This window comes from Prionailurus viverrinus, chromosome E3, assembly GCF_022837055.1.
Source record: "Prionailurus viverrinus isolate Anna chromosome E3, UM_Priviv_1.0, whole genome shotgun sequence".
NCBI classification, from domain to species: Eukaryota; Metazoa; Chordata; class Mammalia; order Carnivora; family Felidae; genus Prionailurus; species Prionailurus viverrinus.
In genome coordinates this window covers 26,466,692-26,493,097 of record NC_062576.1, presented here as the reverse complement: position 1 = coordinate 26,493,097, position 26,406 = coordinate 26,466,692, and the positions used below count along the sequence as shown (strand labels likewise).

At 42.2% G+C, this 26,406-nt stretch overlaps 1 protein-coding gene across 5 annotated transcripts in view; it reads left to right on the top strand.

Moving 5' to 3' along the window:
• Positions 1-26,269, top strand: part of IQCK (IQ motif containing K) — a 130,770-nt gene extending 104,501 nt beyond the window's left edge. For 4 of the 5 annotated variants that reach the window (XM_047838343.1, XM_047838341.1, XM_047838342.1 and 1 more), the window contains one exon: positions 24,024-24,902. In XM_047838343.1, the coding sequence (XP_047694299.1) occupies positions 24,024-24,058 (35 nt within the window). In that variant the 3' untranslated portion in view covers positions 24,059-24,902. Of the gene's footprint in view, positions 1-24,023; positions 24,903-25,874 lie in introns of those variants that run through there. The other variant, XR_007147744.1, reaches the window with a different exon arrangement.
• Positions 26,270-26,406: the final 137 nt, after the last annotated feature.

The following is a 26,406-nucleotide window of genomic DNA, read 5'->3' as shown; positions in this document are numbered from 1 at the left end:
GAGAGAAGTGTCTATTCATGTTTTCTGCCCATTTCTTCACTGGGTTATTTGTTTTTCGGGTGTGGAGTTTGGTGAGCTCTTTATAGATTTTAGATACTAGCCCTTTGTCCGATATGTCATTTGCGAATATCTTTTCCCATTCCGTTGGTTGCCTTTTAGTTTTGTTGGTTGTTTCCTTTGCTGTGCAGAAGCTTTTTATCTTCATAAGGTCCCAGTAATTCACTTTTGCTTTTAATTCCCTTGCCTTTGGGGATGTGTCGAGTAAGAGATTGCTACGGCTGAGGTCAGAGAGGTCTTTTCCTGCTTTCTCCTCTAAGGTTTTGATGGTTTCCTGTCTCACATTTAGGTCCTTTATCCATTTTGAGTTTATTTTTGTGAATGGTGTGAGAAAGTGGTCTAGTTTCAATCTTCTGCATGTTGCTGTCCAGTTCTCCCGGCACCATTTGTTAAAGAGGCTGTCTTTTTTCCATTGGATGTTCTTTCCTGCTTTGTCAAAGATGAGTTGGCCATACGTTTGTGGGTCTAGTTCTGGGGTTTCTATTCTATTCCATTGGTCTATGTGTCTGTTTTTGTGCCAGATACTGAACTATTGAGTTTTCGTGCGCTTTAAATGGGTGGATTGTATGGTATGTGAATTATGTTTCAATAAAGCTGCTACAAAAAAAATTTAATTGAAGGCACGGATCACCTTACACCCAATAGGATGAATACTATCAAAAAGCCCCCAGAGGATAATAAGTGTTTGTGAGGATGTAGAGAATTGGCATCCTCATGCACTGTTGGTAGGAATGTAAAATGGTATAGCCAAAGTGGTTCCTTTAAAAAATCTTAAGAGGAGGGGGCTCCTGGGTGGCTCAGTTGGTTGAGCATCCAACTTCAGCTCAGGTCATGATCTCACTGCTTGTGAGTTCAAACCCCACATTGGGCTCTGTGCTGACAGCTCAGAGTCTGGAGCCTGCTTCAGATTCTGTGTCTCCCTCTCTCCCAATGTGCCCCTCCCCTGCTCATACTCTGTCTCTCTCCCTCTCAAAAATACATAAACATTAAAATACTTTTAAAAATTAAAAATAAAATAAAAATTTTTTTAATTTTCTTTGACTATATGATACACATAACTTAGCCACTAATAATTTTTTCAAGTGTTTAATTCCTTTGAATCACCCAGGATTTTAAAGATTTATTTTGTTTATTGTCCGTGTAACCACACAGTGTAAATTCTGTAGTAGCAGAGGCTTTCTTTTTCCTTCCTGTTTTGTTCACTGCTGTAGCCCCAGCATCTAGAACAATGCACAGCACATGGTAGATGCTCAAGAAATATTTGTTGATTAATGAATGGATCTGTGTTTCATAATCCCCCTCCCAAATTATCTAGCCTAGTGAACACTCCAAGGACAAGTAAATGGAGCTTTTTCTAAGCAAACAAACACACAAACGGGAGACATAATGCTTACACAAAAAGAAAAGTCTACTAGAATATAACCCCAAAATGCTACTAGTGATTATTTCTTTTTTAAAAACTTTATTTATTTTTTTTAGTAATCTCTACACCCAATGTGGGGCTCAAACTCACAATGCTGAGATCAAGAGTCACATGCTTCGTCACCTGAGCCAGCCAGGTGCCACTATATTATAGTGATTATTTCTAAGTGGTAGTAATGCTGGTGATTGATGGGTTGATTGATTACTGCCTGTTTTAGTTTTTTTCTAAAATAGAAATGCAGGTGATTATTTTCCTTTTTTGATTATTTATGTTTTCTAGAATAATAGCAAAGGTTATCGACTGTGTGCTTACTATGAGGCAAGCACTGTTCCATGTGCTTCCCTAGCAGTGACTCAGTCTTCAGAGCAGCCCTGTGAAGCAGGTACTACTGTGGTGTCCATTTTATAGATGAAGAAACTGGGGCACAGAGAGGTTGAACAATGTACCCAGGGCCTCAACAGCAAAGAAGTAGCAGAGCCAGGCAGCTTGATTCCAGAGTCCTTCCTCTTCCCCACCTCATTATGCTGCAATGTACAGATGTTATTTATGGAGTTAAAATGCTCAGGAGAAATCTCTTAGTGTTTGGTTTCATGCAAAATCCATCAGGATCCGACCTCTGATTAAACTGCCAAGGGTAAGAAGCTCATGTCCCTTTATGCCTGTTAGCCTGGTTTAAAGGGCAGTGGTCCCACCCGCCTAATTGTCCCACTCCACTCTGTGAGCACCAGTCCAGCCCTGTTGACTCATGGTATTCGCCTTAGGATCTAAATTTAGGATCTGAGTAGCTGAAGTGTCTTGCCAATTTCCAGATTCAACTCTCATTAGTCCAGGACATGGAAAATTTTCAAGGTAAAGAGCTCTGGAAGGTAGCTGTCAAGAAGGGCAGGCTGATTCCTTTTACACGGATTTAAAAATTGTCCCTTTATCGAAGTAATACATTCTCATGATGAAAATGCAGAAAAGCATCAAGAGGTCAGAAAAAGTTACCCAGCAAGACTGTCACCGATGATACTGTGGTATATAGAAAAACATTTGAAAGGTGCCTTATTTTGTCCCATCTGAGTAGCAGGGAGGCAGCAGAAACTGAGTCCTGTGTAATGTCCTCCTGTTACCATGCGCATTGGAGTTGCCCTCATTTGCTTTTCATGTCATCTAAAGACTTGTCTCTTAAGAGGTTTCAAAGTGACCGCTGAAGCTGTTCAGAGAGAGCAGCTAATGATAGCAGAAAAAGTCCGGGCTTTGGAGTCCCCAAATCTAGCTTCAAACCCTGCTTGGAAGCTTCCTAACTGTGTGTCTTTGAGCAAGGCACTTACCCTTTCTCATCTTCCATCTTTTAACTGTAAAATGAGATGAACACCCCTTTAAAAGTCCAACTGAGAGGTTATTTGAGTTAAAAGACTTGAACTAAGGCCTACCTGTAGATTCTCATTGGCTGTGTGACCTTGAGCAAGTTATTGAACCTCTCTATGCTTTAGTTTCTTCATCTGTACAATGGAAATAATTGAAGGACTCTCCTCACTGGATCCTTGAGAGACCTGTATGAGACAATCCATATAACATGCTTAGTTCAATGCCTCATACACATTAGGTGCTCAGTAATGATCAGTGACTACTGTAAACCAAACAATTTTTGAAGCATGTTGGAGCCATTTTCCCACTGTGGATGGTGAAATCAATTAGTGGGTTGCCACCTGCATTTAAAAAACAAAAGAGTAGACCTAGAAAATATTAGTGTGTATTGCTTATAGTAAGAGAAATGCTCTTCCTATATCTTATCTTTCATCAGTGAAAGTTTTGCGTACTGTAAAAACGATGTAAATTGCATCCCCCCTCCCTTTTTTTAAACATTTATTTATTTAAGTAATCTCTACTCCTAACATGGGGCTTGAACTCATGACCTTGAGATCAAAAGTTGGTGCTCTTCCAACTGAGCCAGCCAGGTGCCCCATGTAAATTGTATTTCTTTAACTTTTTTTTTTTCTTTTAGAGAGAGAAAGGGAGAGCATGCAAGTGGGGGAGAGGGGCAGAGGGAGAGAGAGAGAGAATTCCAAGCAGGTTCCAGGTTCAGCGGCTTGATCCCATGACCCTGGGATCATGACCTTGCCAGAAACCAAGAGTCAGATGCTCAACTGACTGAGCCACCCAGGTGCCCCTAAGTTGTGTTTATTGTAGGTGGCAGTTTGTGAGTATGGAAGACACTGGCTTAGAGCAGATAAACTTGGGTCCTCTGATCTTAGATTTAACCTGAATTTGCCAAAGTGGTATATCTTTGGCCTACAAAACCAAGGTAGCTCTAGGAAATAGCCATATTAAATGTACTTTTGCATCTTCTCTAAAAAAGTTTGAGTCAAACTCCATTAAATCCTTCTACAAAAATAAACCATCAGAAATGCCTAGTTGGTTCATTTGGTTAAGTGTCCGACTCTTGATTTTGGTTCAGGTTACAATCTCACAGTTCATTTAATCCAGCCCCAAGATGGGCTCTACACTGACAGCTCAGAGCCTGCTTGGGATTCTCTCTCTCCCTCTCTCTCTCTCTGCCCCTCCCCTGCTTCCTCGCTCGCTCTCTCTCTCTCTCTCTCTCAAAATAAATAAGTAAACATTTAAAAAAATCCTCATATGAGAAAAGTTATCCAGCAGATAGTGCCAGGAAAAATGTTGCTTCCCTTGAGGAAATAGTTTGCTTCTTCCCTAACTTTCCCTGTTTACCTTGTCTGCCAGGAACCTCAGAGTTCATTTCAAAGCTCTTGTATAACAGCTTATTGGCTCTTCTGGTTAAGCGTATCTGTTTCTCTTCAGACTTGGTTTTCTTTCTTTTTCTTTTTTTTCCTTCCACTTTTATTACTATATTTTGTTGTGAATTATCTCAAATCCTTTTAGGGAGAAAGCAAGATATAAATATATTCAGAAAGAAAACAGGCATCTGCCTTGTTTACAACACAGAGGCTGTGAATCTCACATGAGATAATGTATGCAAAAGAACATTAAACACTGAGAAGCCTGGTCCAGGGGGAGTTGTCATTACAGTGTATCCAACTCTTGCAGAGGTGTGAAGTTTTATCAGCTTTGTAGAAAAGAAGAATACTGTTGGTCTTTGTTTTAACGAATTTTTTAAAGTAACTTTCTTCTTAACTGATTATAAAGGGAATAATTGCAAAAAGAAGTAATAATTGCCCTTTGTGGAAAAGTTGAACAAAAAAAGTTGGTCATTGTAGGTCTCACCACCCAGAGATGACCACTACTGAAATAGCTTTATTTTTTTAAACAGCTTTATTGATACATAATTCATATGTCATACAATTCAAAGCATACAAATCAGTGGCTTTTAGTGTATTCACAAAATTTGCAACCATGACTGCCATCAGTTTTAGCATATTTTCATCACCTCGCAAAGAAACCCTATTCCCCTTACCCATAACTCTCCAAGACCCCCATTCGTCCCAGCCCCAGATAATCACAAGTCTCCTTTCTGTCTCTATAGAGTTGTCTTTGTGACTGGTTTGTTTCACTTAGCACAATGCTTTCAAGGTCCATCCATGTCGTAACATTTATGTATACTTCATTTCTTTTTATGGCTTGTATCAGTCAGCTTAGGCTGACATCACAACACACCACAGACTAGCTGGTGTAAGCGACAGACATTTATTTTCCCACAGTGCTGGAGGCCAGAAGTCTGAGGTCAGAGTGCAAACATGGTCAGGTTCCGGTGAAAACTCTTCTCCAGGCTTCCAGAAGCTGCCTTCTAGCTAAGATCCTCAAGCAGGGGAGGGAGAGCTCTGGTATCTCTTCCTCTTCTTATGAGGGTGCCAGTTCTATGGAATTAGGGCTCCACCCTTAAGACCTCATTAACCTTAATTGCTTCCTTAAAGGCCCTATCTCCAATACAGTCACTTGAGAGGATGAGGATTTTAGCATGTGAATTTGAGGGGGGGACACAATTCAGCTCATAACATGGCTGAATATATCCCATGGTGTGGACATATCACATCTCATCCATCTAGTCACCTGTTGATGGATGTTGAGTTATTTTTGGCTATTTTCTATAATGCTTCCACGAACGTTCATGTACCATTTTTGTGTGAAGATGTATTTTCAATCCTCTTGGGTGTGTACATAGGAGTGGAATTGCTGGGTCATATGGTAACTCTAGGTTCAACTGTTTGAGGAACTGCAAAACTGTTTTCAGAGTGGCGAAACCATTTTACATTCCCACCAGCAGTGAAGGAGAGTTCCAATTTCTGCCCATCCTTGCTAACACTTGTTATTATCTGTCTGTTGGATTATAGCCATCCTGGTGGGTGTGAAGTGGTATCCAATTGTGGTTTGATTTATGCTTCCCTGATGCCTAATGAGGTTGAGCATCTTGTCATGTGCTTACTGGCCATTTGTATATCTTCTTTGGAGGAATGTCTATTCAGATCCTTTGCCTTTTTTAATTGGACTATCATTTTGTTGTTGAGTTATGAGAGTTCCTTGTATATTCTAGACACAAGTTTCTTATCAGATATATAATTTGCAGTTTTGTGGGCTGTCTTTTCACTTTCTTGGTGTCTTAACACGCAAGAGTTTTTAATTTTGGTGATGTCCAATTTATTTTTTCAGTTGTCACTTGTGTTCTTGGTATCCTATCTAAGAAACCATTGCCTAATCCAAGGTCATGAAGATTTGTTTATTTTTTTTCTAAGAGTTGTATGATTCAAGTGCTTTCATTTAAGTCTTTGACCTATTTTGAGTTATTTCTTTTTAACTTTATTTATTTTAAGAGGGAGACAGAGAGCACATGAGCTTGCACAAGCAGAGGAAGGGCAGAGAGACATAGAAAGAGAGAATCCCATGCAGGCTCCTCGGTCAGCACAGAAGAGCCTCACACAGGGCTCAATCTCACGAACAGTAAGATCATGACCTGAGCCAAAATCAACAGTTGGATGCTTAACTGACTGAGCCACCCAGGTGACCTGAGTTAATTTTTGTATATGGCATAAGGTAAGAGTCTAACTCCATTCTTTTGCATGTGGATATCCAGGCATCCAGCAACATCTGTTGAAGAGACTCCTCTTTCCCTAGTGAAATGATGTTGGCACCCTTGTTACAAATCGGTTGAACATGAATGTAAGAGTTTATCTCTGGACTTTTAATTCCATTTTATATATGTCTATCCTTATGCTAGTACCACAAAGTCTCAAGTACTATAACTGTATAATAAGTTTTAATTCAGGAAATTTGAATCCTCCAACCTTCTTTATTTCAAGATTGTTTTGGCAATTCTGGGACCTTTGAATTTCCAATTGTCGTCTTTATTGTCAATGTTTTTGAAAATGCAACTCTAGCTTTAATTTTATGTTAATGAAATCATCACCCATAACAATTATTTTCATGTGTCCCTAACTCTACATTGTAAACATCCTTCTATATTATAAACTTATTTTACATATGCGTAGTACATAATTTAGTTATCTTCCTATCAGACACTTCTTTCTGAACTTCATCATTATAAATATTGCCTCCATGGCTGCCTTCATTCCTAAGAGAGTTTAATTTTATTTGTGAAGCTATTAAAGATATTTTTGCATACTGAAAACATTAATCTTTTAACTAAAACTTTGAGGTGATTTTCCTAAAAGTAGTAGAATGGTCACAAAAAAGAGTCAAATTCCACATTTGCAGCTTAGAAAAGTCACTAATCTTTCTGAGCCACAATGTTCTCATCTGACACATGCAGATAGTAATAATAATAGAGCTGTTTTGAAGGGCGCCTGGGTGGCTCGGTGGGTTAAGTGTCTGACTGTTGGTTTCGGCTCAGGTCATGATCTCACGGTTTGTGAGATAGAACCCTGCATCGGGCTCTAAGCTGACAGCTTGGAGCCTGCTTGGGATTCTCTCTCTCCCTCTCTCTCTGCCCCCTCCCCCAAATAAATAAACTTAAAAAAAATAGAGCTGTTTTAAAGATTAAAGGAATGTATAGTCTAGCACACACGACCCATTAAATAGTACTTATAATAATCATCATTCTTATTTTCATCATTGTTGTTACTGTTGCTAGCTATATTAGAAGTTGCAACAGGTAGAAGAAATGGAGATGGTGGGCTGGCATTCAGGTCTTTCTTATCAGCCTGGGAATTGCAGTCATAATAAGTGGACATTAGTGACTCCTGGCTGGCCCAGCTGATGGAGCATACTACTCTTGATCTCGGGGTTGTGAGTCTGAGCCCCATGTTGGGCATAAGGATTACTTTAAAAAATAAAGAAAACTTTTTTAAAGAGTATATTTTAAAAAATGAGTAGACATTAACTATTTCTCACATTGACCAAAGAACAGGTTTTTTTTAATTAAAAAAAATTTTTTAACATATATTTATTTTTGAGACAGAGAGAGACAGAGCATGAACGGGGGAGGGTCAGAGAGAGAGAGACACTGAATCTGAAACAGGCTCCAGGCTCTGAGCTGTCAGCACAGAGCCCGACACGGGGCTCGAACTCACGGACCGCGAGATCATGACCTGAGCCAAAGTCGGACGCCCAACCGACTGAGCCACCCAGGCACCCCAAGAACAGTGTTTTAATATCATGCACCAAATAGATGTCTTCATTCCTAAATCTTTGTATGTATTTAAGGTTAGTTTCTTAGAATCGTTTCTTAGCAATGGCTGTGAGATGGTTTAATTCCATTTGTGTAGCTATGGAAGATATTGTTTACATATTGAAAACCCTTATCTTTTCATTAAAGCATAGATTAGCTCTGAGGGAGCAATGGCTGTGTCTGGCCTGTTTACGATTTAGGTCTAGCATCGACAAACACACAGTAGATGCAGACAGAGGAATGCTAGAAGGAAAGCAGGAGGCCCCCAACATATTTTGCTGCTTTGGATTACGTTGTGGCAGCAGCAGGGGCTAAAGGGGCTTAAGGTAGGAAACCAGGCACACAGTAGTTTGAGTCACGATACGAACCACCATTTATTATGTACTTGTTGCGTCCGTTGTGTGTTGGTCATTCTTCTGGTGGATTTTTATATGCTATCTCAGTTAATATATTTAAATGTCAAGATTACCTGTGTAGTGAGATCCATGGGGAGCCCAATGTTATAGGCAAGGAAACAGAAGCTTCAAGAGGATTAATGACTGGGCCTAGGGGGTACTGATAAGTAAGTGCTGGGGCTCAAATGCAAACACTTACCTCTCTGATACTAAAGTCTTGGTGTTCTTTTCCCGGGAAAGATGTGTGTCCTTTCGACAACCTAGCGGCTGAGAGAGAGGGTGGTTGGGACTTACAAAAGGAAGCTAGAGTAGGATTCATTAATTAGGTCAACAAAGATTGATCGAGCTTCTGCTCTGGGCGTGGGACTGGATAGTTCCAGGTGTTGGGGTATTCAATGGAGACTATAAGCCAATACCTTGCTCTACTAGAAACTCAAAGTCTAGGGGTGAATCACATAACTACTTGATTACAAATTGTGATCAGTGCTTCTGAGAAGTTCAGGGTGCCATGAGAGATCAGCAGGGGAATTTGAATAGGTTCCCCTTGGCTGAGATCAGAAGTGAGCTAGGAATTAACTAGATGTGAATGGCAGGAAGGGCTTTCTAGGATGAGAAAAGTACCTAAGCAAAGACCCTGAGTCTGGAAGGGGGACTGAAAAAAGGCCTGTGTGGCACAAGCAGGATGCAGGGTGACCGTGGAGCCAAGAGAGAGCAGTTAAACACTGTGGACTTGATCCTGAGGACAGCAGGGAGCCTTTAAAAGGTTTTAACTGAGCAGTGGCAGCATCAGATAGGCTTTCTAAAAAGATGAATGTGGCTGCAGGTGGAGAGCAGATTAGATGACCTGTTGGCAGTGGGAATGGACAGAAGTGGATGCATTTAGGAGACATTTTGGGGGTAAGAATGACGTAGGTGATATGAATGATCCTTTCTAAAATGCAATTTTGGGGCGCCTAGGTGGCACAGTCGGTTAAGCGTCCGACTTCAGCCAGGTCACGATCTCGCGGTCCGTGAGTTCGAGCCCCGCATCAGGCTCTGGGCTGATGGCTCAGAGCCTGGAGCCTGTTTCCGATTCTGTGTCTCCCTCTCTCTCTGCCCCTCCCCCGTTCATGCTCTGTCTCTCTCTGTCCCAAAAATAAATAAACGTTGAAAAAAAAAATTTTTTTTAATGCAATTTTGTTTGGAGGTAAATATGTTTCTCACTGTCTGTGGTTGGAAACATTCACGTTTATTTTTCAGTATACCAGGGGACTTCTTATTTTTTTATTATTTTATTTTATTTTATTTTATTTTTTCTTTTTAAATTTTTTTTTTTTTTTACGTTTTATTTATTTTTGAGACAGAGAGAGAGACAGAGCATGAACGGGGGAGGGGCAGAGAGAGAGGGAGACACAGAATCGGAAACAGGCTCCAGGCTCTGAGCCATCAGCCCAGAGCCCGATGCGGGGCTCGAACTCACGACCGCGAGATCGTGACCTGGCTGAAGTCGGACGCTCAACCGACTGCGCCACCCAGGCGTCCCTTATTTTATTTTTTCAACATTTATTTATTTTTGGGACAGAGAGAGACAGAGCATGAATGGGGGAGGGGCAGAGAGAGAGGGAGACACAGAATCGGAAACAGGCTCCAGGCTCTGAGCCATCAGCCCAGAGCCCGAGGCGGGGCTCGAACTCACGGACCGTGAGATCGTGAACTGGCTGAAGTCGGACGCTTAACCACTGACTGCGCCACCCAGGCGCCCCCCAGGGGACTTCTTATTAAGAAGAACCCTGTTGTTGAAACTCTTGGGTTTTTAATTCCCAAGCCCTCCTCTTTTCTTTTCTTCAAAAAAAATTTTAAAGTTTATTTATTTTTTAAATATTTATTTGTTTTATTTCTGAGAGAGAGAGAGCATAAGTGGGGGAGGGCAGAGAGAGAGGGAGACACAGAATCTGAAACAGGCTCCAGGCTCTGAGCTGTCAACACAGAGCCTGACATGGGGCTCCAACTCACCATGACCTGAGCTGAAGTCAGATGCTTAAACAACTGAGCTGCTCAAGCGCCCCTATTTAATTATTTTTGAGAGAGAGAGAATGAGCAAGGGAGGAGCAGAGAAAGGGAGAGAGACAATCCCAAGCAGGCCCCTCACTGTCAGCACAGAGCCCAATGTGGGACTCAAACTCACAAACTGTGAGATCATGACCTGAGCTGAAACCAAGAGTTGGATGCTTCACTAACTGAGCCACCCAGGCGCCCCTTTTTAAAAAAAAAAAAATTTGTTTTAAGTTTATTTATTTTCGAGAGAGAAAAAAGAGAGAGAGAGAGAACATGAGCAAAGGAGGGGCAGAGAGAGGGAGAGAAACAGAATCCCAGTCCCTCCTCTTAATGTTTGATAAGTTTGGTTTCTTAGTCCTTGGAGTTTCTTGACTTGAGCCCAGCCTGCCCTGGGCTCTGGATCAAGCGCTAAGATAGAGTGAATATTGCCCCAGTCCCTCAGTACAGATTGAAATGATTTCTTGATTAGTTATTAAATTGTTACTCTTGTAAAGGAACTGTTTAAAAATAAACTGGGGGATTTGTTTCCTTTTCACTTAAAGGCAACATTTAATATATAGAGCCTCTGCCAGTCTGAACTGGATGAGAACTGTTTATACCCAGGCTCATTCAAAATGCTTGGGATATTTCTAAAGGTTCAGTCTTGGCAGCAGCAGCTGAGAATGTAGAGATAAATAAAAAAAGTCACAAGACACGGCTGACGGGGTTTGTCTGTTCATTCACAGCCATGACTCACTAGGCTTTTGAAGACACTGAATTTTGAAGGACAACCTAGCAGACGGTGGCTGTTTAAATTGTTGGAACTCCAGTCTTGATGCAATTCAGTTAACTGTGAAATGGACTTAGCCTCGTGAATTGAGATGTGGAAAGAAAATGCTCATAGATATATAAACATCTGAATAGCACATAAAATTTGATTTTTAGAAAAAATGATTTAAAGAAAATTATTTAAATATTTGCTTAAAAATAGCATATTTTCCAGTTTTTCTACAGACACTGTGTTACTTGTATGATTAAGAAATAATTTTAGGGGCGCCTGGGTGGCGCAGTCGGTTAAGCGTCCGACTTCAGCCAGGTCACGATCTCGCGGTCCGTGAGTTCAAGCCCCGCGTCGGGCTCTGGGCTGATGGCTCAGAGCCTGGAGCCTGTTTCCGATTCTGTGTCTCCCTCTCTCTCTGCCCCTCCCCGTTCATGCTCTGTCTCTCTCTGTCCCAAAAATAAATAAACGTTGAAAAAAAAATTTAAAAAAAAAAGAAAGAATTTTAGGGGCACCCGGGTGACTCAGGCAGTTAAGCATCCGACTCAATTTCAGCTCAGGTCATGATCTCATGGTTCGTGGGTTTGAGCCCCGTATTGGGGCACACTGTCAGTGCAGAGCCTGCTTGGGATTCTGTCTCTGTCTCTGTCTCTCTCTCTCTGCCCCTCCCCAGCTCACACACCCTGTCTCTCTCTCTCTCAAAATAAATTAATAAACATGAAAAAAAATTTTATTGAGAGGTGCCTGGCTGATTCAGTCAGGAAGACATGCAACTCTTGATCTCGGGATTGTGAGTTGGGTGTGGAGATTACTTAAAAATAAAATCTGAAAGAAAGAAAAAGAAAGGAAAAGATAAGAAAAGAAAAGAAAAAAGAAAAGAAAAGAAAGGAAAAGAAAAGAAAAGAAAAGATGGAAAGAAAAGGAAGGAAGGAAGGAAGGAAGGAGGAATTTTATTGAGCACCTACTGACCTACTGTGTGCCGGGCAATGAATCATCTCATTTCATCCTTCATGCCACCAAGAGGAAGGTCTCACTATCTCTGAGGGAGCTGAGGCTTCAAAGGAGTTAGGAGACTTGCTCAAGGTCACCCAGTTGGTAAATGATGGTAAGATTTTGCTTCCAGAAGGTATGCTCTGAGCAACTAAGCTCTGTTCCAATGGCCCTGTCACTGATTTTGCCTTGGTGGCTCCCTTCCCCCTTGGGGGCCTCAGCTTTCTTCACTTATAAAAAAATGAGTCTTTTATTAAATGTCTCCCTTTCCAGAAACCAAGATCCTTTCCAGGGTCAGAATTTGATAATCCCCATGTTTCTGTCTCAATATAACCAATGTTGTCACTTTTAGCACCAAATGTTCCCATTTAAAATACCGCCTTCAAGGAGACTTCACTGAGTTTACTTTAGTAACACTGTTTAGAAGTCAGCAATATGCGTTAATTATTGCACATTCAAGACTGTCAGATTCTCCCCGATGCCTTATGGTTTCCAGGGCTCAACTTTCCTTAAAATAATGCAGGCCAACATCTGACTCTCAAGAAAGGGAGATTATCAGACTACTGACATTTACCCCTCGAATGTCAACACTTATTTCTTGTTAGGAAAAAAGCCTTCCATCATTTGTTCCTCCACTGGGGGTACATGGAGCTATTTTTTATTGATTTTTCCACACGTTTTCTGTGTTCTTCCAATTTTTCATAATGGCTATGTTTTTTTGTAATGGAAAAATAATATCATTTTTTTAAACATTTATTCATTTTGAGAGACAGAGACAGAGCACCAGTGGGGGGGAGGGGCAGAGAGAAAGGGAGACACAGAATCCGAAGCAAGCTCCAGGCTCCGAGCTGTCAACACAGAGCCCGACGCAGGGCTCGAACCCATGAGCCATGAGATCATGACCCGAGCTGAAGTCGGACACTTAACTGACTGAGCCACCCAGGAGCCCCCAAAAATAATCTCATTTTAAAATTCAGTCCAGGAGTGCCTGGGTGGCTCAGTCAGTTAAGTGTCCAACTCTTGATTTCGCTCAGGTCATGATCACATGGTTCACGAGATTGAGCCCCATGTCACCAAAATAAAATTCACTCCAGTAAGACACAAGAGAAATAAAGTCTTGGTAATATATATTATACATGCCTTGCCTTCCTAATTGGAAAGTATGGGGCATGACTATAAGCTCCATCGGATGATTCTGGGTCAGGATCAGGGACCTCATTTCTTACTTTTAAATTTTTTTTTTTTTTTCAACGTTTATTTATTTTTGGGACAGAGAGAGACAGAGCATGAACGGGGGAGGGGCAGAGAGAGAGGGAGACACAGAATCAGAAACAGGCTCCAGGCTCTGAGCCATCAGCCCAGAGCCCGACACGGGGCTCGAACTCACAGACCGTGAGATCGTGACCTGGCTGAAGTCGGATGCTTAACCGACTGCGCCACCCAGGCGCCCCTCATTTCTTACTTTTTAGTGCTATGACTTGATGGTTTAGACCAGGGGTTTTGAACTCAGATAGACCAGGCTTAGAATCTTGGCATGGCCAGTTACTCAGCTCTGTGATCTTGAGTAGCTTAGTGTCTCTAAGCCTTGGTTTCCTCATCAGTAAAAGGGAAATAATGATCGCATCTACTTCCCAGAGTGGCTGGGTGGATTGAATGAGATGATAAATGAACATAATGTCTAGCATTCAGTTAATGCAAGTTTCTTGATTATGTGATATTGTTAATATTCTCTTGCAAGTGTATGGGGCCCTTAGGGCCTGCTGAGGCACCTAAGACTTCTGGCCCTGGATCTGAATTAAAAGGTCCTCAGAGACCTATTTTCCTATTTTATTTTAATTTAATTTAATTTAATTTAATTTAATTTAATTTTATTTAATTTTATTTTATTTTATTTGTTGTTTAGGTGAAACTTACATGCAGTAGGATACACTGGTCCTAAGTGAAATTCTCTAAATTTTTTTTAATGTTTATTTATTTTTGAGAGAGACCACAAGCAGGGGAGGGGCAGGGCATAGAGAGCGGAGACACAGAATCTGAAGCAGGCTCCAGGCTCTGAGTTGTCAGCACAGAGCCCGACACAGAGCTTGAACTCACAAGTATTGAAATCATGACCTGAGCCGAAGTCAGACGCTTAACCAACTGAGCCACCCAGGCACCCCTGGTCCTAACCAAACTTCAACATATGTATGTCCCACATAACCACTACCCAGATCAAGTTAAGAACATGCCCGAGCACCTCTGCAGGCTCTTTCATGCCCGCAACCAGTCAGTAGCCCCAAATCCCAAGGCAAACTCTATTTTGACTCCTAAAACCATAAAATAGTTTTGCTTATTCTCAAACTTTGTATAAATGGAAAACACAGTATGAACTTCTTTGTGCCTGGCTTCTTTTGCTGACCATTATGTCTGGAAGATTCAGCCAGATTGTTGAGGGTAATAGTGGTTTGCTTTTTCACTGATGCGTAGTATTCTTTCATATGAATATGATTACAATTTCTATATCCATTTGCTTTACTGATGAACACTTGGGTTGTGTCCAGTTTTGGGCTGTTATGAAAAATGCCGCTTTTATGAACATCCCTGTATGTGTTTTCTGGCTTTAAATATTCACTTCAGTTGGCAGACTGTCCAGGAGTGGAGTTGATGGGTCCGGGAGTATATATAATATTTAATTTTAGAGGATACTGCCAAATCATTTTCTAAAGTGGTTGCACCATTTTCCCATTCACACTCATGAAACAGGAGTGTTCCACTTCCTTGCATCCTTGCTAACACTTGGTATGGTGAATCTCTTTCATTTTAACCATGCTGGTGACTGTGCATTAGCTCTCTCATCATGCCTTTAATTTCCGTGATGACTAATGATGTTGCACACTTTTTAATGTAATTATCAGCCACTGGGACACACCACTGCGTTCCTAAACTCAGTTATACTCTTGGGATATCTGATAGTTCAATTTGCCAGAATGAGGCTTAAAGAATGAACGAGCACACATTGTTCTGAGAGAGGTTGCAGAGGCTCTCCTATGACTGAAACAACAGAGTTTCTGAACATCTACACTGGCTTCTGCTTACTTTCAAGTTCTTAACTCTCTTTGATAGCGAGCTTGCAAGAGAAATACCTTGCAGATGAGTGAGATGGTATGAATTTAAAAAAAAATTTTTTTTTACATTTTATTTATTTTTGATAGAGACAGAGCACAAGTGGGGGAGGGGCAGAGAGAGAGGGAGACAGAATCCGAAGCAGGCTCCAGGCTCTGAGCTGTCAGCACAGAGCCCGACGAGGGGCTCGAACTCACAAACTGCGAGATCATGACCTGAGCCGAAGTTGGACACTCAACTGACTGAGCCACCCAGGAGCCCCTTATGAATTTTTTTAAATGCTAAGTGAACTCTCTAGCAGCATTTTAGCTTATATTTCTACTGTCCACGTAGGGGAAAAGAAGTCACATTAGTTGAGTACCCACTACATACGTGTCAATCCTTGCACCCGGCACTTTAAATACATTATATCCTTTATTTTTTTAATTTTTAAAAAATATTTTATTTTTAAGTAATCTCTATATCCAATGTGGGGCTTGAACTCATAACCCTGAGATCAAGAGTCACACTGACTGAGCCGGCCAGGTGCCCGTACATTAATAAGGACTTTGTGAGGTTGAGATGATTATACTTTCAGTTCAAATGAGCAAATTAGGCCGGAGGTGGATGTCACCCAGCTCTTAAATGGCAGAGCCAGGATTTGAAGACTGGGTCTGCTTGACTTCAAAGTCTACTCTTCTACATTCAAGCAAACTGAAGGGGAAGCATTATTTTTCTAGCATTTCTCCAGTCAGAAACTTCCTAGTGCCCATTTCATTAATATTTTTGGAATGGTCACCTCTATGAGGGCAACTTCACCTTCAGGTGGATCTCTCAGGGTCTCCCAGTGCCGGGTCTAGCCATACTGGGGAGGGTTGCACCTCCCGGACTCCTGCAGCTAACTTCCTGTTGGCCATTTGACCCCAATTTTTTCCTTCCTACCTTTCCCAATCTTTTAGCTCTGATTGCACTAATATTATATAGGCATTCATTCTATTGATAGTCCTTCTTATTCTTCTGTTTTTTTTTTTCAATGTTTATTTATTTTTGAGAGAGAGAGAGACAGAGTGCGAGCAGGATAGGGGCAAACAGAGAGGGAGACACAGAATCCAAAGCAGGCTCCAGGCTCTGAGCTGTTAGCACAGAGCCCGACACAAGGCTCGAACTCAGAAACCATGAAATCATGACCTGAGCTGAAGTCAGAAGCCTAACTGACTGAGCCACCCGGGCGCCCCTGTCTGATATATTTTCTTATAATTCTTCTAGAAAGAAAGTTTTTCCCAATTGGATAGCAATACATGTGTATTGTAGACATTTGGGAAAACAAAAATTCACCCATTTCCTCTTAATCATTTTACATGTAGTTGTTTTTTTGTTTTTAAACATAGTCAAGATGCTGGGCCATAACTTAGTTGCGGTAATGGACATGATTGGATTTTGTAAAAGGCAGTCACATTTAAGGATGTACTGTGGAAGGCCTCAATCAGGAATAGATGTAAAACAAGAGTTATTTGTTCTTCCAAAATACTTTTTTACAGAAAGATAGGAGGGAAAAAAGGGGCAGAGATGGTGAATGAAAGAACCTGGTTTCCACCTTACCTTTAGAAACATCATCGTGGTCGACTTCCAGCACCAACAGACAGAGCTTTAGTGTTCCCCTTGGAGACATTGTTAGCTTTTGGTATTGAGCAATTTCAAATTTGCCTCATCAAAATTTATAGCAAATGTGCCCCACTGTATTTTCCCCTTGAGGTTTCTACCTGTTCCTTCAAACATTGCAAAAGCATCACATTTTGAATGGTTTTGTATGTTTTACCAAGTTTATAAATTATCAGATACCAGGGAGCCTGGGTGGCTCAGTTTTTTATTTTTTATTTATTTTTAATTTTTTTTTATTTTTTAAAATTTACATCCAAATTAGTTAGCATATAGTGCAACAGTGATTTCAGGAGTAGATTCCTTAGTGACCCTTACCCACTTAGCCCACACCCCCTCCCATAACCCTCAGTTTGTTCTCCATATTTATGAGTCTCTTCTGTTTTGTCCCCCTCCCTGTTTTTATATTATTTTTGTTTCCCTTCCCTTATGTTCATCTGTTTTGTCTCGTAAAGTCCTCATATGAGTGAAATCATATGATTTTTGTCTTTCTCTGACTAATTTCACTTAGCATAATTCCCTCCAGTTCCATCCACGTAGTTGCAAATGGCAAGATTTCATTCTTTTTGATTGCCGAGTAATACTCCGTTGTATATATATACCACATCTTCTTTATCCATTCATCCATCAGTGGACATTTGGGCTCTCTCCATCCTTTGGCTACTGTTGATAGTGCTGCTATAAACATGGGGGTGCATGTGTCCCTTGGAAACAGCACACCTGTATCCCATGGATAAATGCCTACTAGTGCAATTGCTGGGTTGTAGGGTAGTTCTATTTTTAGTTTTTTGAGGAACCTCCATACTGTTTTCCAGAGTGGCTGCACCAGCTTGCATTCCCAGAGCACACACCTCTTGATTTCAGCTCAGGTCATGATCTCATGGTACGATCGAGCCTTGCATCTGCACTGACAGTAGGGAGCCTGCTTAGGATTCTCTCTCTCTCCCTCTCTCTCTCTGCCCCTCCCCTGCTCTCTCTGTCTCTAAAAATAAATAAATAAAACTTAAAAAGAAATCAGATACTGAATCATTCCCCAATTGTTGGGCCTTTGGGATTGTTCCCAAACCGTTTTTGTGGTAAATGATGTGGTAGTGAACACCATTGTCTGCATACTTCGTTGTGGTATCTTTGAGTATAGAAATCTTCATCTCCCACGAGAGACCATGACCCTGCAGGGGTTAAGAGCATGAATGTAGGAGCCAGACAGCCATGGTGTGACCACGGACAAGCTATAACCTGTATGCGCCCCTATCTCCTTGTCTGTCAGACTGGGCAAAATCACAACACTCACCTCCCCATCGCTTCCTGTGTGTGAAGGGCCCAGTCTGTGCCACAGAAGTGTTTGCTTTTATTATTTACCTGGAATCCTAGAAACTGGGTGCTCATTGGATAACAAATTAAACTTTAAGGTTTCTTAAGTATATTGGTGACTTGAGATTGTGAACCAGCCTCCTCTTTGTAACTCAACATGCAGTACTGTTTTGAGTCCATAACTGTATGATGGATGAACATATCATTGAAGCAACTTCTCTCTGCAGTGTGTGCACATCTCTTGGTTCTTACAAGCTCCTGTTTATTTTTCTGTTTCCCCCTCTTGACCGTGAGCTCCTTGAGATCAAAGAGCATGCCCTGAAAATAATAACAGGTAGTACTCACTGGGTGCCTAACTCTGGATCAGACTCAGTGCTCAGCACTCTGCAGGCCTTGTCTTGTTTGCTCCTCCCAGCACCGTCTCACACCTGGGCCCCCAGGAGACAGGCACCGAGTGCTGGCTGAGTGATGCAGTACTCTTTCCCAAACTTGTCACAACAAAAGGATCACTCAAGGCACAGAGATGGGGGATGCTGATTCCCAGGCCTGGCTCTTGGAGATCTGATTGTAAAGGTCTGGAGTAGCCCGGGGATCTGCCCCAGATGATCCTTTATGCTGAGGCCACACCCCGACTACCCCGTGGTCCCGAATTTCCTACGTCTCGAACCTTGGGCAGCTTCTCCCAACTGTTTGGAGTTCTCAGCCTTGTCACTAAATGGAACAAGAAAGAAGAATGGTGACCAAGAGGAGGAAACCATAAGCAACTCTCATTAGTATGCAGGGCCTTTCTTGTCACACTGCCTTTAATTGAAGCTGAAGGGCTGGCGCATCTCTCTGGGATTTTCCACTCTCTAGCCCTTCCGGAACTGGCTGCACACCAGCCTGCTAAGGGGGACAAGGACGGTGCAGGGGTGTGGAGGCATCTGTCCATTGGTGTTGGAGGCCAACCATGATGATGTCTCTAAAACTAAAATGGAAGCCAGGTTCCTTTATTTAGTCATCACTACCTGCTTTTCCCCTGCTGCTCCTCCCTACCTCCCTCCTTTTACCTACCTGTGGTCCCACCTGTGCAAGGCTCTGTCCTGCCAAGACGAGGAGGAAAACCACTAAGGGGGAGACTTCAATCTGTTTCTTAATTTTTAGCAAAGTAATCCTTGTACATTGTTCCCACGGTTAAAAAGATATACAGTAGTCCCCCCCACCTTATCCGTGTCTTTGGGCATCCACTGGAGCTCTTGGAACGTGTTCCTCAAGGACACGGCGGGGGGACTGCTGTGCAGGATGAACAGAAGGACGGAATGAGCATCATCTTTGTGGCACCCTCTGCTATGGCAATAACTTTGAACTCTGGGCTGTTTCTCTGGACGGTTATGATTTTAGATACGATAGATATGGTTTTTGACATTATCTACTGATTTTCTGCTACGACAGATGGGGGTTAGCTCACTTACACCCCATCTATACCCTCCCCAAACAGTTAAGCTGTTCTTTTCTGTTCCTTTACGAGTTGACTTTGTAATTTCAAGTAATATACTACCATCTTTATTTCTTTTTACTTGTTTTTGGGTATACAAACAATACAATGGGGGGTATACAAACAATAGTGACTATAGAGTACATATATACCTATGAAGCAGACACTCATGTAAGTACCGTCCCAGTTAAGAAAATAGAATACTGTCAACACCTTTAAAGCTCCTCCCCACCCAGTGAAGCCGCTCACCCTAACTTTTATGCTCATTGTTCCCTTGCCTTTCTTTAGAGTTCTTCTTATCTTTATAGGCACTCCTCAGTATTTAGAATCACACTACATGTATCACACTGTGCCTTATACCCTTCCTTCAACATCAATAAGCTATTCCAAGCCGATAGGTGTAGCCGTGGTTTATTCATGTTCATTGCCGTACACTCACCATTCACGTAGACCACTGTTTATTTATCCAGTCAGCTGTTGATGGACATTTGGGTTGTTTGCAGCTTTCTGCTATGGTGAACATCTTTATTCAGTCACTCAGAACATGTGTGCAAGGGTTTCTCCAGGCAGTGGATCTAGGAGCAGAATCCCTGCATTGCAGGGAACGTGCATACTCAGTTTTACTTGATAATGCCACTTTTCTGATGTGGTTGCACTAATGGACAGTCCCCACCTCCAGAGACTCTGACCTGATTGGCTAGGGCAGGGCTGGGCATTGACAATATTCAAAGCTCCCCAGATGGTTCCATCATGAGGCTCCATGTCCACCTTTGTTTCTAGTCCATCAACTCTAGAAAGTATTTTTTTGATTCTTCAGTTTGGAGGAGTGGTCCTAGCATCCCTTTCTGCTCTCTACTCTGAAGATTTTTGTGTAATAATCTGAAAGAGCTAACACGGCTTTTTCCCAGGCAAAGTCAAAGTGTGGGCTGGCTAAGAGAGGTTGTCAAGGCATGGACAGGAATTGGTTAAGATACTGGGACAAAAGTAGGGGCAGCTGGGTGGCTCATTTGGTTGAGTGTCTGCCTTTGGCCCAGGTCATGATCTCCCAGTTCTTGCGTTCAAGCCCTGCATCAGGCTTGCTGCTATCAGCACAGAGCCTGCTTCGAATCCCCTGTCTCTTTCCCTCTCTGCCCCTCTCCTGCTCATGCTCTTTCTAAAAAAAAAAAAAACTTGAAAAAGAAGAAAAGATACTGCTGGGGCACCTGGGTGTCCCAGTTGGTTAAGTATCCAACTCTTTTTTTTTTTTTTTTAATTTTATTCTTAATTTTTTTTTTTAACGTTTATTTATTTTTGAGACACAGAGAGACAGAGCATGAACAGGGGAGGGGCAGAGAGAGAGGGAGACACAGAATCGGAAACAGGCTCCAGGCTCTGAGCTGTCAGCACAGAGCTGGACGCGGGGCTCGAACTCACGGTCCGCGAGATCGTGACCTGGCTGAAGTCGGACGCTTAACCGACTGCGCCAACCAGGCGCCCCTCCAACTCTTGATTAAACTCACGGTTTGTGAGTTCGAGGCCCACATTAGGCTCTGTGTTTACAGTGCAAACCCTGCTTGGGGTTCTCTCTCTCCCTTTGCCTCTCTCTCTCTCTCTCAAAATAAATAAATAAACTTAAAAAAAAAAGATACTGGGACAAAGGTGAGCAGATGAATTCTAACTTCAGGCAGGTCTGAGAAACTACAGAAAATCCAAGGGCTGGGAATTCTTCACAGAAGCCAATCCTTCCTTCTCTGTGTGGCTATTAGTAGCCTCTAGCATCTGTCAGTTATAGGCTAGAGAAGTCATTTAACCTGCTTAAATTTTGAGACAAAGAGGGGAATTCTTGATTCTTCTAAACTGCTGTCAGGATCTTTATGGTCATGTTTTTTTAAAGGCATTCCAACCGCAGTTTGGGTTTCTCAACCCTGGCGAACAGTAGCAACATATGGGAACTTTGAATAAATACTGGTGCCTCAGACCAACTACATCAGAATGTCTGGGGTGAGACCCAGGCACTCACAGGCTTCTGAAGGGGCCCGGGAATGATTCTTAGACATAGTCAGGGTAGAGAACCACCAACAGTGGTTCAAACTTTAACTTGTATCCATCAGCATCACCTGGGAGCTTGTTAAAAACCTAGATTGCTGGGCTCCACTGTTTCTGATTCTATAGGTCTGGGGTGGAGCTGTCGGCTTGTATTTCTAACAGGTTGCCAGTGTTGCAAACGTTGCTAGTCCCCCCCAATCACACCTAGAGTACCATCTTGCTCCTGAGGTTTCCCTGTATACCTACTTGTAGAGACCCAGATCAGCCATGTACTGTGCCTGGTCAGGCTGGTAGCTTAAAATCAACTATGGAAATCAGCAAATACTACAAGTCAGGACTCTGCCATCCCCACTCAGTTGCTAAACATTCACATCCGGATCACATCATGGATCAGCAAGATACTGGGAGAGCACCTTCAGGGGTGTAGAGCATCCTTGGCTATGCAGGATCATTGTCATCAGTAGGGTCTAGATGCACATGGGGTGTTCATGGTGGTTACCCGTAGATCTTCCATATATATAGAACAAAAAAGATGTACACACTGAAAACATTTCTTTGAATTTTCCAGTGACCACAGGTTCCAAGTATTAAAAATACTTTTTCTGGTTCGAGTTATTAATACGATCATTAATAGTTCACAAAGCCAAATAAATACATTATAATTCTTGGTAGTTATTAAGCATAGAAAGGAGACTCCGTTGGACAAATTGCCTCCTTGTTTGACACCTGGGGATTTTGTACACACTAGGCAATGCCAGGACGGGGAGAGGTAGGAGAGGGGGTTGGTATAAATCCCACAACTGCAAGTCCACGGTGGGAAGCTGCAGATTTAGAGGTTGACTTTCTTTGAATAAACCATGACCAAGTACCCTTAGAAAGTCTTTGTGTAGCTCCAGCTTGAAGACTGCTGGGCTAGCCTGGGCTGATGAAAGCGTTCACCCCACTTCCAACAGGAAGTAACTGTGTTGCACGTGATGGTGTCCACACCTCACTCCATGCGTGGGCCTGGCTGGATCAAAACATCCGCCTTACGTGGTAACAAGCCCCAACACCCTTTCTGCTAGGACACTGCTCTCCACGTGTAACCAGAGCCCACGACCTTGTTCAGAAGAACCTTCAAGCACTAATGTCCAGGACAAGCACTTGGACATTTAGAAGCAAAGACTTATTAAAAATAAGAGGGTCTTTCTGAAAGGATTCCATCTCCTTCCCCACCCCACCCCCAACCCCCAGGGGACTGAGTTTCCCTATTTTTCCAGGGGAGGGGCTTGTACCTACTGGGACAAGTAGTGCCATCCTGTGTTCTGTGAACTTTCCTGTTTGGCCAATGCAGGAAATCCCCCATATCACATTCTTTTCCAGACCGTGAAAAGATTCTTTTCTGACCTTGTATTCACCCCAGTGTAATCCTGAGTTTTTAATTTTGGGCGAGTGGGGGGAGCAAGGTGAGTGGTGACAGATTGGGCTGAGTCAAGAGCCTGGAATCTGTCATCATCTTCACTAAAACTTCCTTTCTTCAGTTCCCCTGACCTGCAAAGCACCCTTTTGACCTTCTGCTGAACTAAATTAAGAATGGCTGTGATGGACTTTGAAGGTATTGCACTAAGTGAAGTAAGTCAGGTAGAGAACGACAAATACTGTATGATCTCATTTATATGTGGAATCTAAAAAAGCCCAACCAAACAACCAAACAAACAAACAAAAAAAACCAAACTCACAGGAAAAGAGATCAGACTTGTGGTTACCAGGGACAATACAAACCTCCAGTTACAGGATAAATCAGAACTAGGGATGTAACGCACACATGATGACTATAGCTAACACTGCTGTGTCATTGAGTAGATCCCAAGAATTCTATCACAAGGTTTTTTTTCTGCTTTTCTTTTTATTGTACCTATAGAAGATCAATGTTAGCTGAACCTATTGTGGTAACCATTTCACAATCTACGTAAATCAAACCATCGTGCTATATGCCTTCAACTGATACAGTAGTGCATGTCAATTCTTTTTCATTAAAACTGGAGGAAGAAAGAATGGCCATCAACATTGCATGGTTTTGAAACTTCAGGTTCTGTCCCTGGAGCACAATGGCCCTGCGTCCTTCCTGTGGCGCCAGAACCATAGCAGGTGCTCATTGGGCTTTGGTGTCATTGACTCTACACATCAAAATTTGCTGTTTTCAAAATGACAAGTCTGTCTAGATATGCAAATCGATCCTGACTTTCTCTTTCATTTCTTTGCAGTGAAATGCAAAATGGAGAAAGAGGAGGAGGCCTGAGCTAAGACTCCACCACCTTATTTAGCCACTGGTGGGATCTTTTCCCTTCGGAGCTTCAGTGACCCTCTGTGAGGAAAATGTATGAATTATGCTTCCTCTCTGTTAACTTTCTTAATGACTACATTTGGTACATGTGAATACAGAATCTTTTCTGCAGAAGATAGCATTTGTGGCACACATGTTTTAGTGCGTATCGTTTATCCTAAGACAGTACTGATCTTAACTTTCTGCAGTATCTCCAAATTTTATTCTTGTATCCATATTATTTCTTCAGTGTTTCAGGTGTATGCTTCTGCACCAGCCACCACTAAAATGTACAACAAACTCTGGCTTCCAAGAGATGTTGACGTGCTTTAGTTACCAGTTTCCCACTCTGGGCTGCCTTTGCAAAAATCACTATTTAAATTTAAGTCCCAAACCTCTGCAGTGGGTTTTAAGTTGATCTGGTTTTAAGTTACTCATTTCATAAAAAAGACATACTGCCTGCGATCATTTCCAAAGGAGACTGACTCTTAACTCTGACTGTAGATCCAACAAGGTGAGACACTTAAACCCAAACAACAGTAACAAAGGAGGTTTGTTGTCAAGTCCCGAGAATATTATAGAAAAGTTCCTCATTTGATGGGTAAGCTAACTTATTACCCTCATTTGTTCTGGGGTTTGCTGTTATCCAGGATTCCCCCATTCACAATGCCACAGAGTTAGCCTCCAGGCAGATCCGAAAGAAAGCCTAGTAGTTCTACCGAGTGTTTTGACAAGCTACCACACATCTTTAAGTAAATAGTAATGCCTTTATTTTTGTGTTAAGAACAGCATTTTGAAAATAAAACCTATCTGCCCATGCTTTACAACCTTTAAATTTGTAATATTTATATACAGTCATTTATGGTACACATTGATTGTCTTGAAATTTCTTTAACGATTTTTTTAATAAGTATGCAACAGTCAGCCAGGGGAGGATAAAGGTACATTATAAAACACACATTAATACATTTAATAAATATATATTATCTATCAAAAATGAGCCTTAGCTCTTTATCAATTAATAAAAAGCACCTGCTGAGAACTCCTGTAAGCTGGTATAATCATTGCATCATTGGATTATAAAAGCCACAACGCTCCCTTTCAGTTTGGGGTTTAACTCAGCATTGGCCAACCTAGATCACCCCGAGTTTACACTTGTTCAGTGGGCCCTGACACAATCTGTACTCAAAGCACTGGATCCCCAGAACTTCCCAGTTTGTCAGTTCTCTGAGCTGATTCCCTCACTCCCCACCCTCCATATCCAGTGGAGAAATCCAGGATAGAATGGCCATTTTCTATTAAAAGGGGGGACGAGAGTGGCTATTATAGTCCCAAAGTGATTTTAATAACCGGACACAGAAGGATTTGTGCTTACAATTAGGTATTTTGATCACAGATGCTGTCCTTCCAGGTTATGTTCCCTCAACAAGTGTTGTTTACATAAATAGATCTTAAACAGAGGTGCTATTTGATTTCATATTTAAACTTTGCTCCGTGGGGGCAGCTAGTGGCCACAGTCTCTGGGCGAAGAGGTCTCTTTGTACCCTTCAGGTGGAGTCATTAGAAAAATACCCATTCTCTGCTCTCTGCCCTCACTCCCCCCCTGCCCCATTGAGAGGGCATCCAGCCCATTTTCAACCTTAAAGCCAAAATAAGACAAAACCCAGAAGCACGATAACATATCATAGATTTAAAAAGAAAGGGGGGGAGAAAGGTCTCATCAAGTGAGGTTTCCTGTGGCTCGAAGCTGGTTCCATTTTTATGTCGGTGAAACATTACTTTCCCTTTGTAGCCATTTATACCATGCTCACCTTCTATGCCCGGACCAAGAACTGAGAGGGGAAACGCTCAGGTGAATTGCTCCCTTCTGCAAGGGAGGGGGGGCTCTTGCAGACGGAATCACTGATGGGATCAGAGAGCTCCAAAGGACTCCAAAGAGCGGGGGTAAGCAACCATTTCCTGGCACGAGAATGTGTAATGCTGTCGTTTTTCACTGGACTGGACCGAGGTGTTTGGAGATTTCTGTATTCTCAGAATCCTGGGACTGCATGCAACCGCCCCCATCCCCACCCCAGGTCCTAGTTTCTTTCCCTCCCTCCCCTCCCCAGTACTCCAGGTTTCCAGTCCACCAATGATGCTCCTCTGAGAGAGGACTGGAATCTGATTCTCTAGAAGCAAGCACATGCTGTGGGCCGGGGTGGGGCTGTTTCCCAAAGGTCAGGTACAGGTGGCATTCTGCTGCCATGCTTTTTCTTCCCCATGCATGGCAACTCAAGGAAGTACGCTGGCTGGAAGGAAAACTCGAAGTTGACCGCATAGGGACC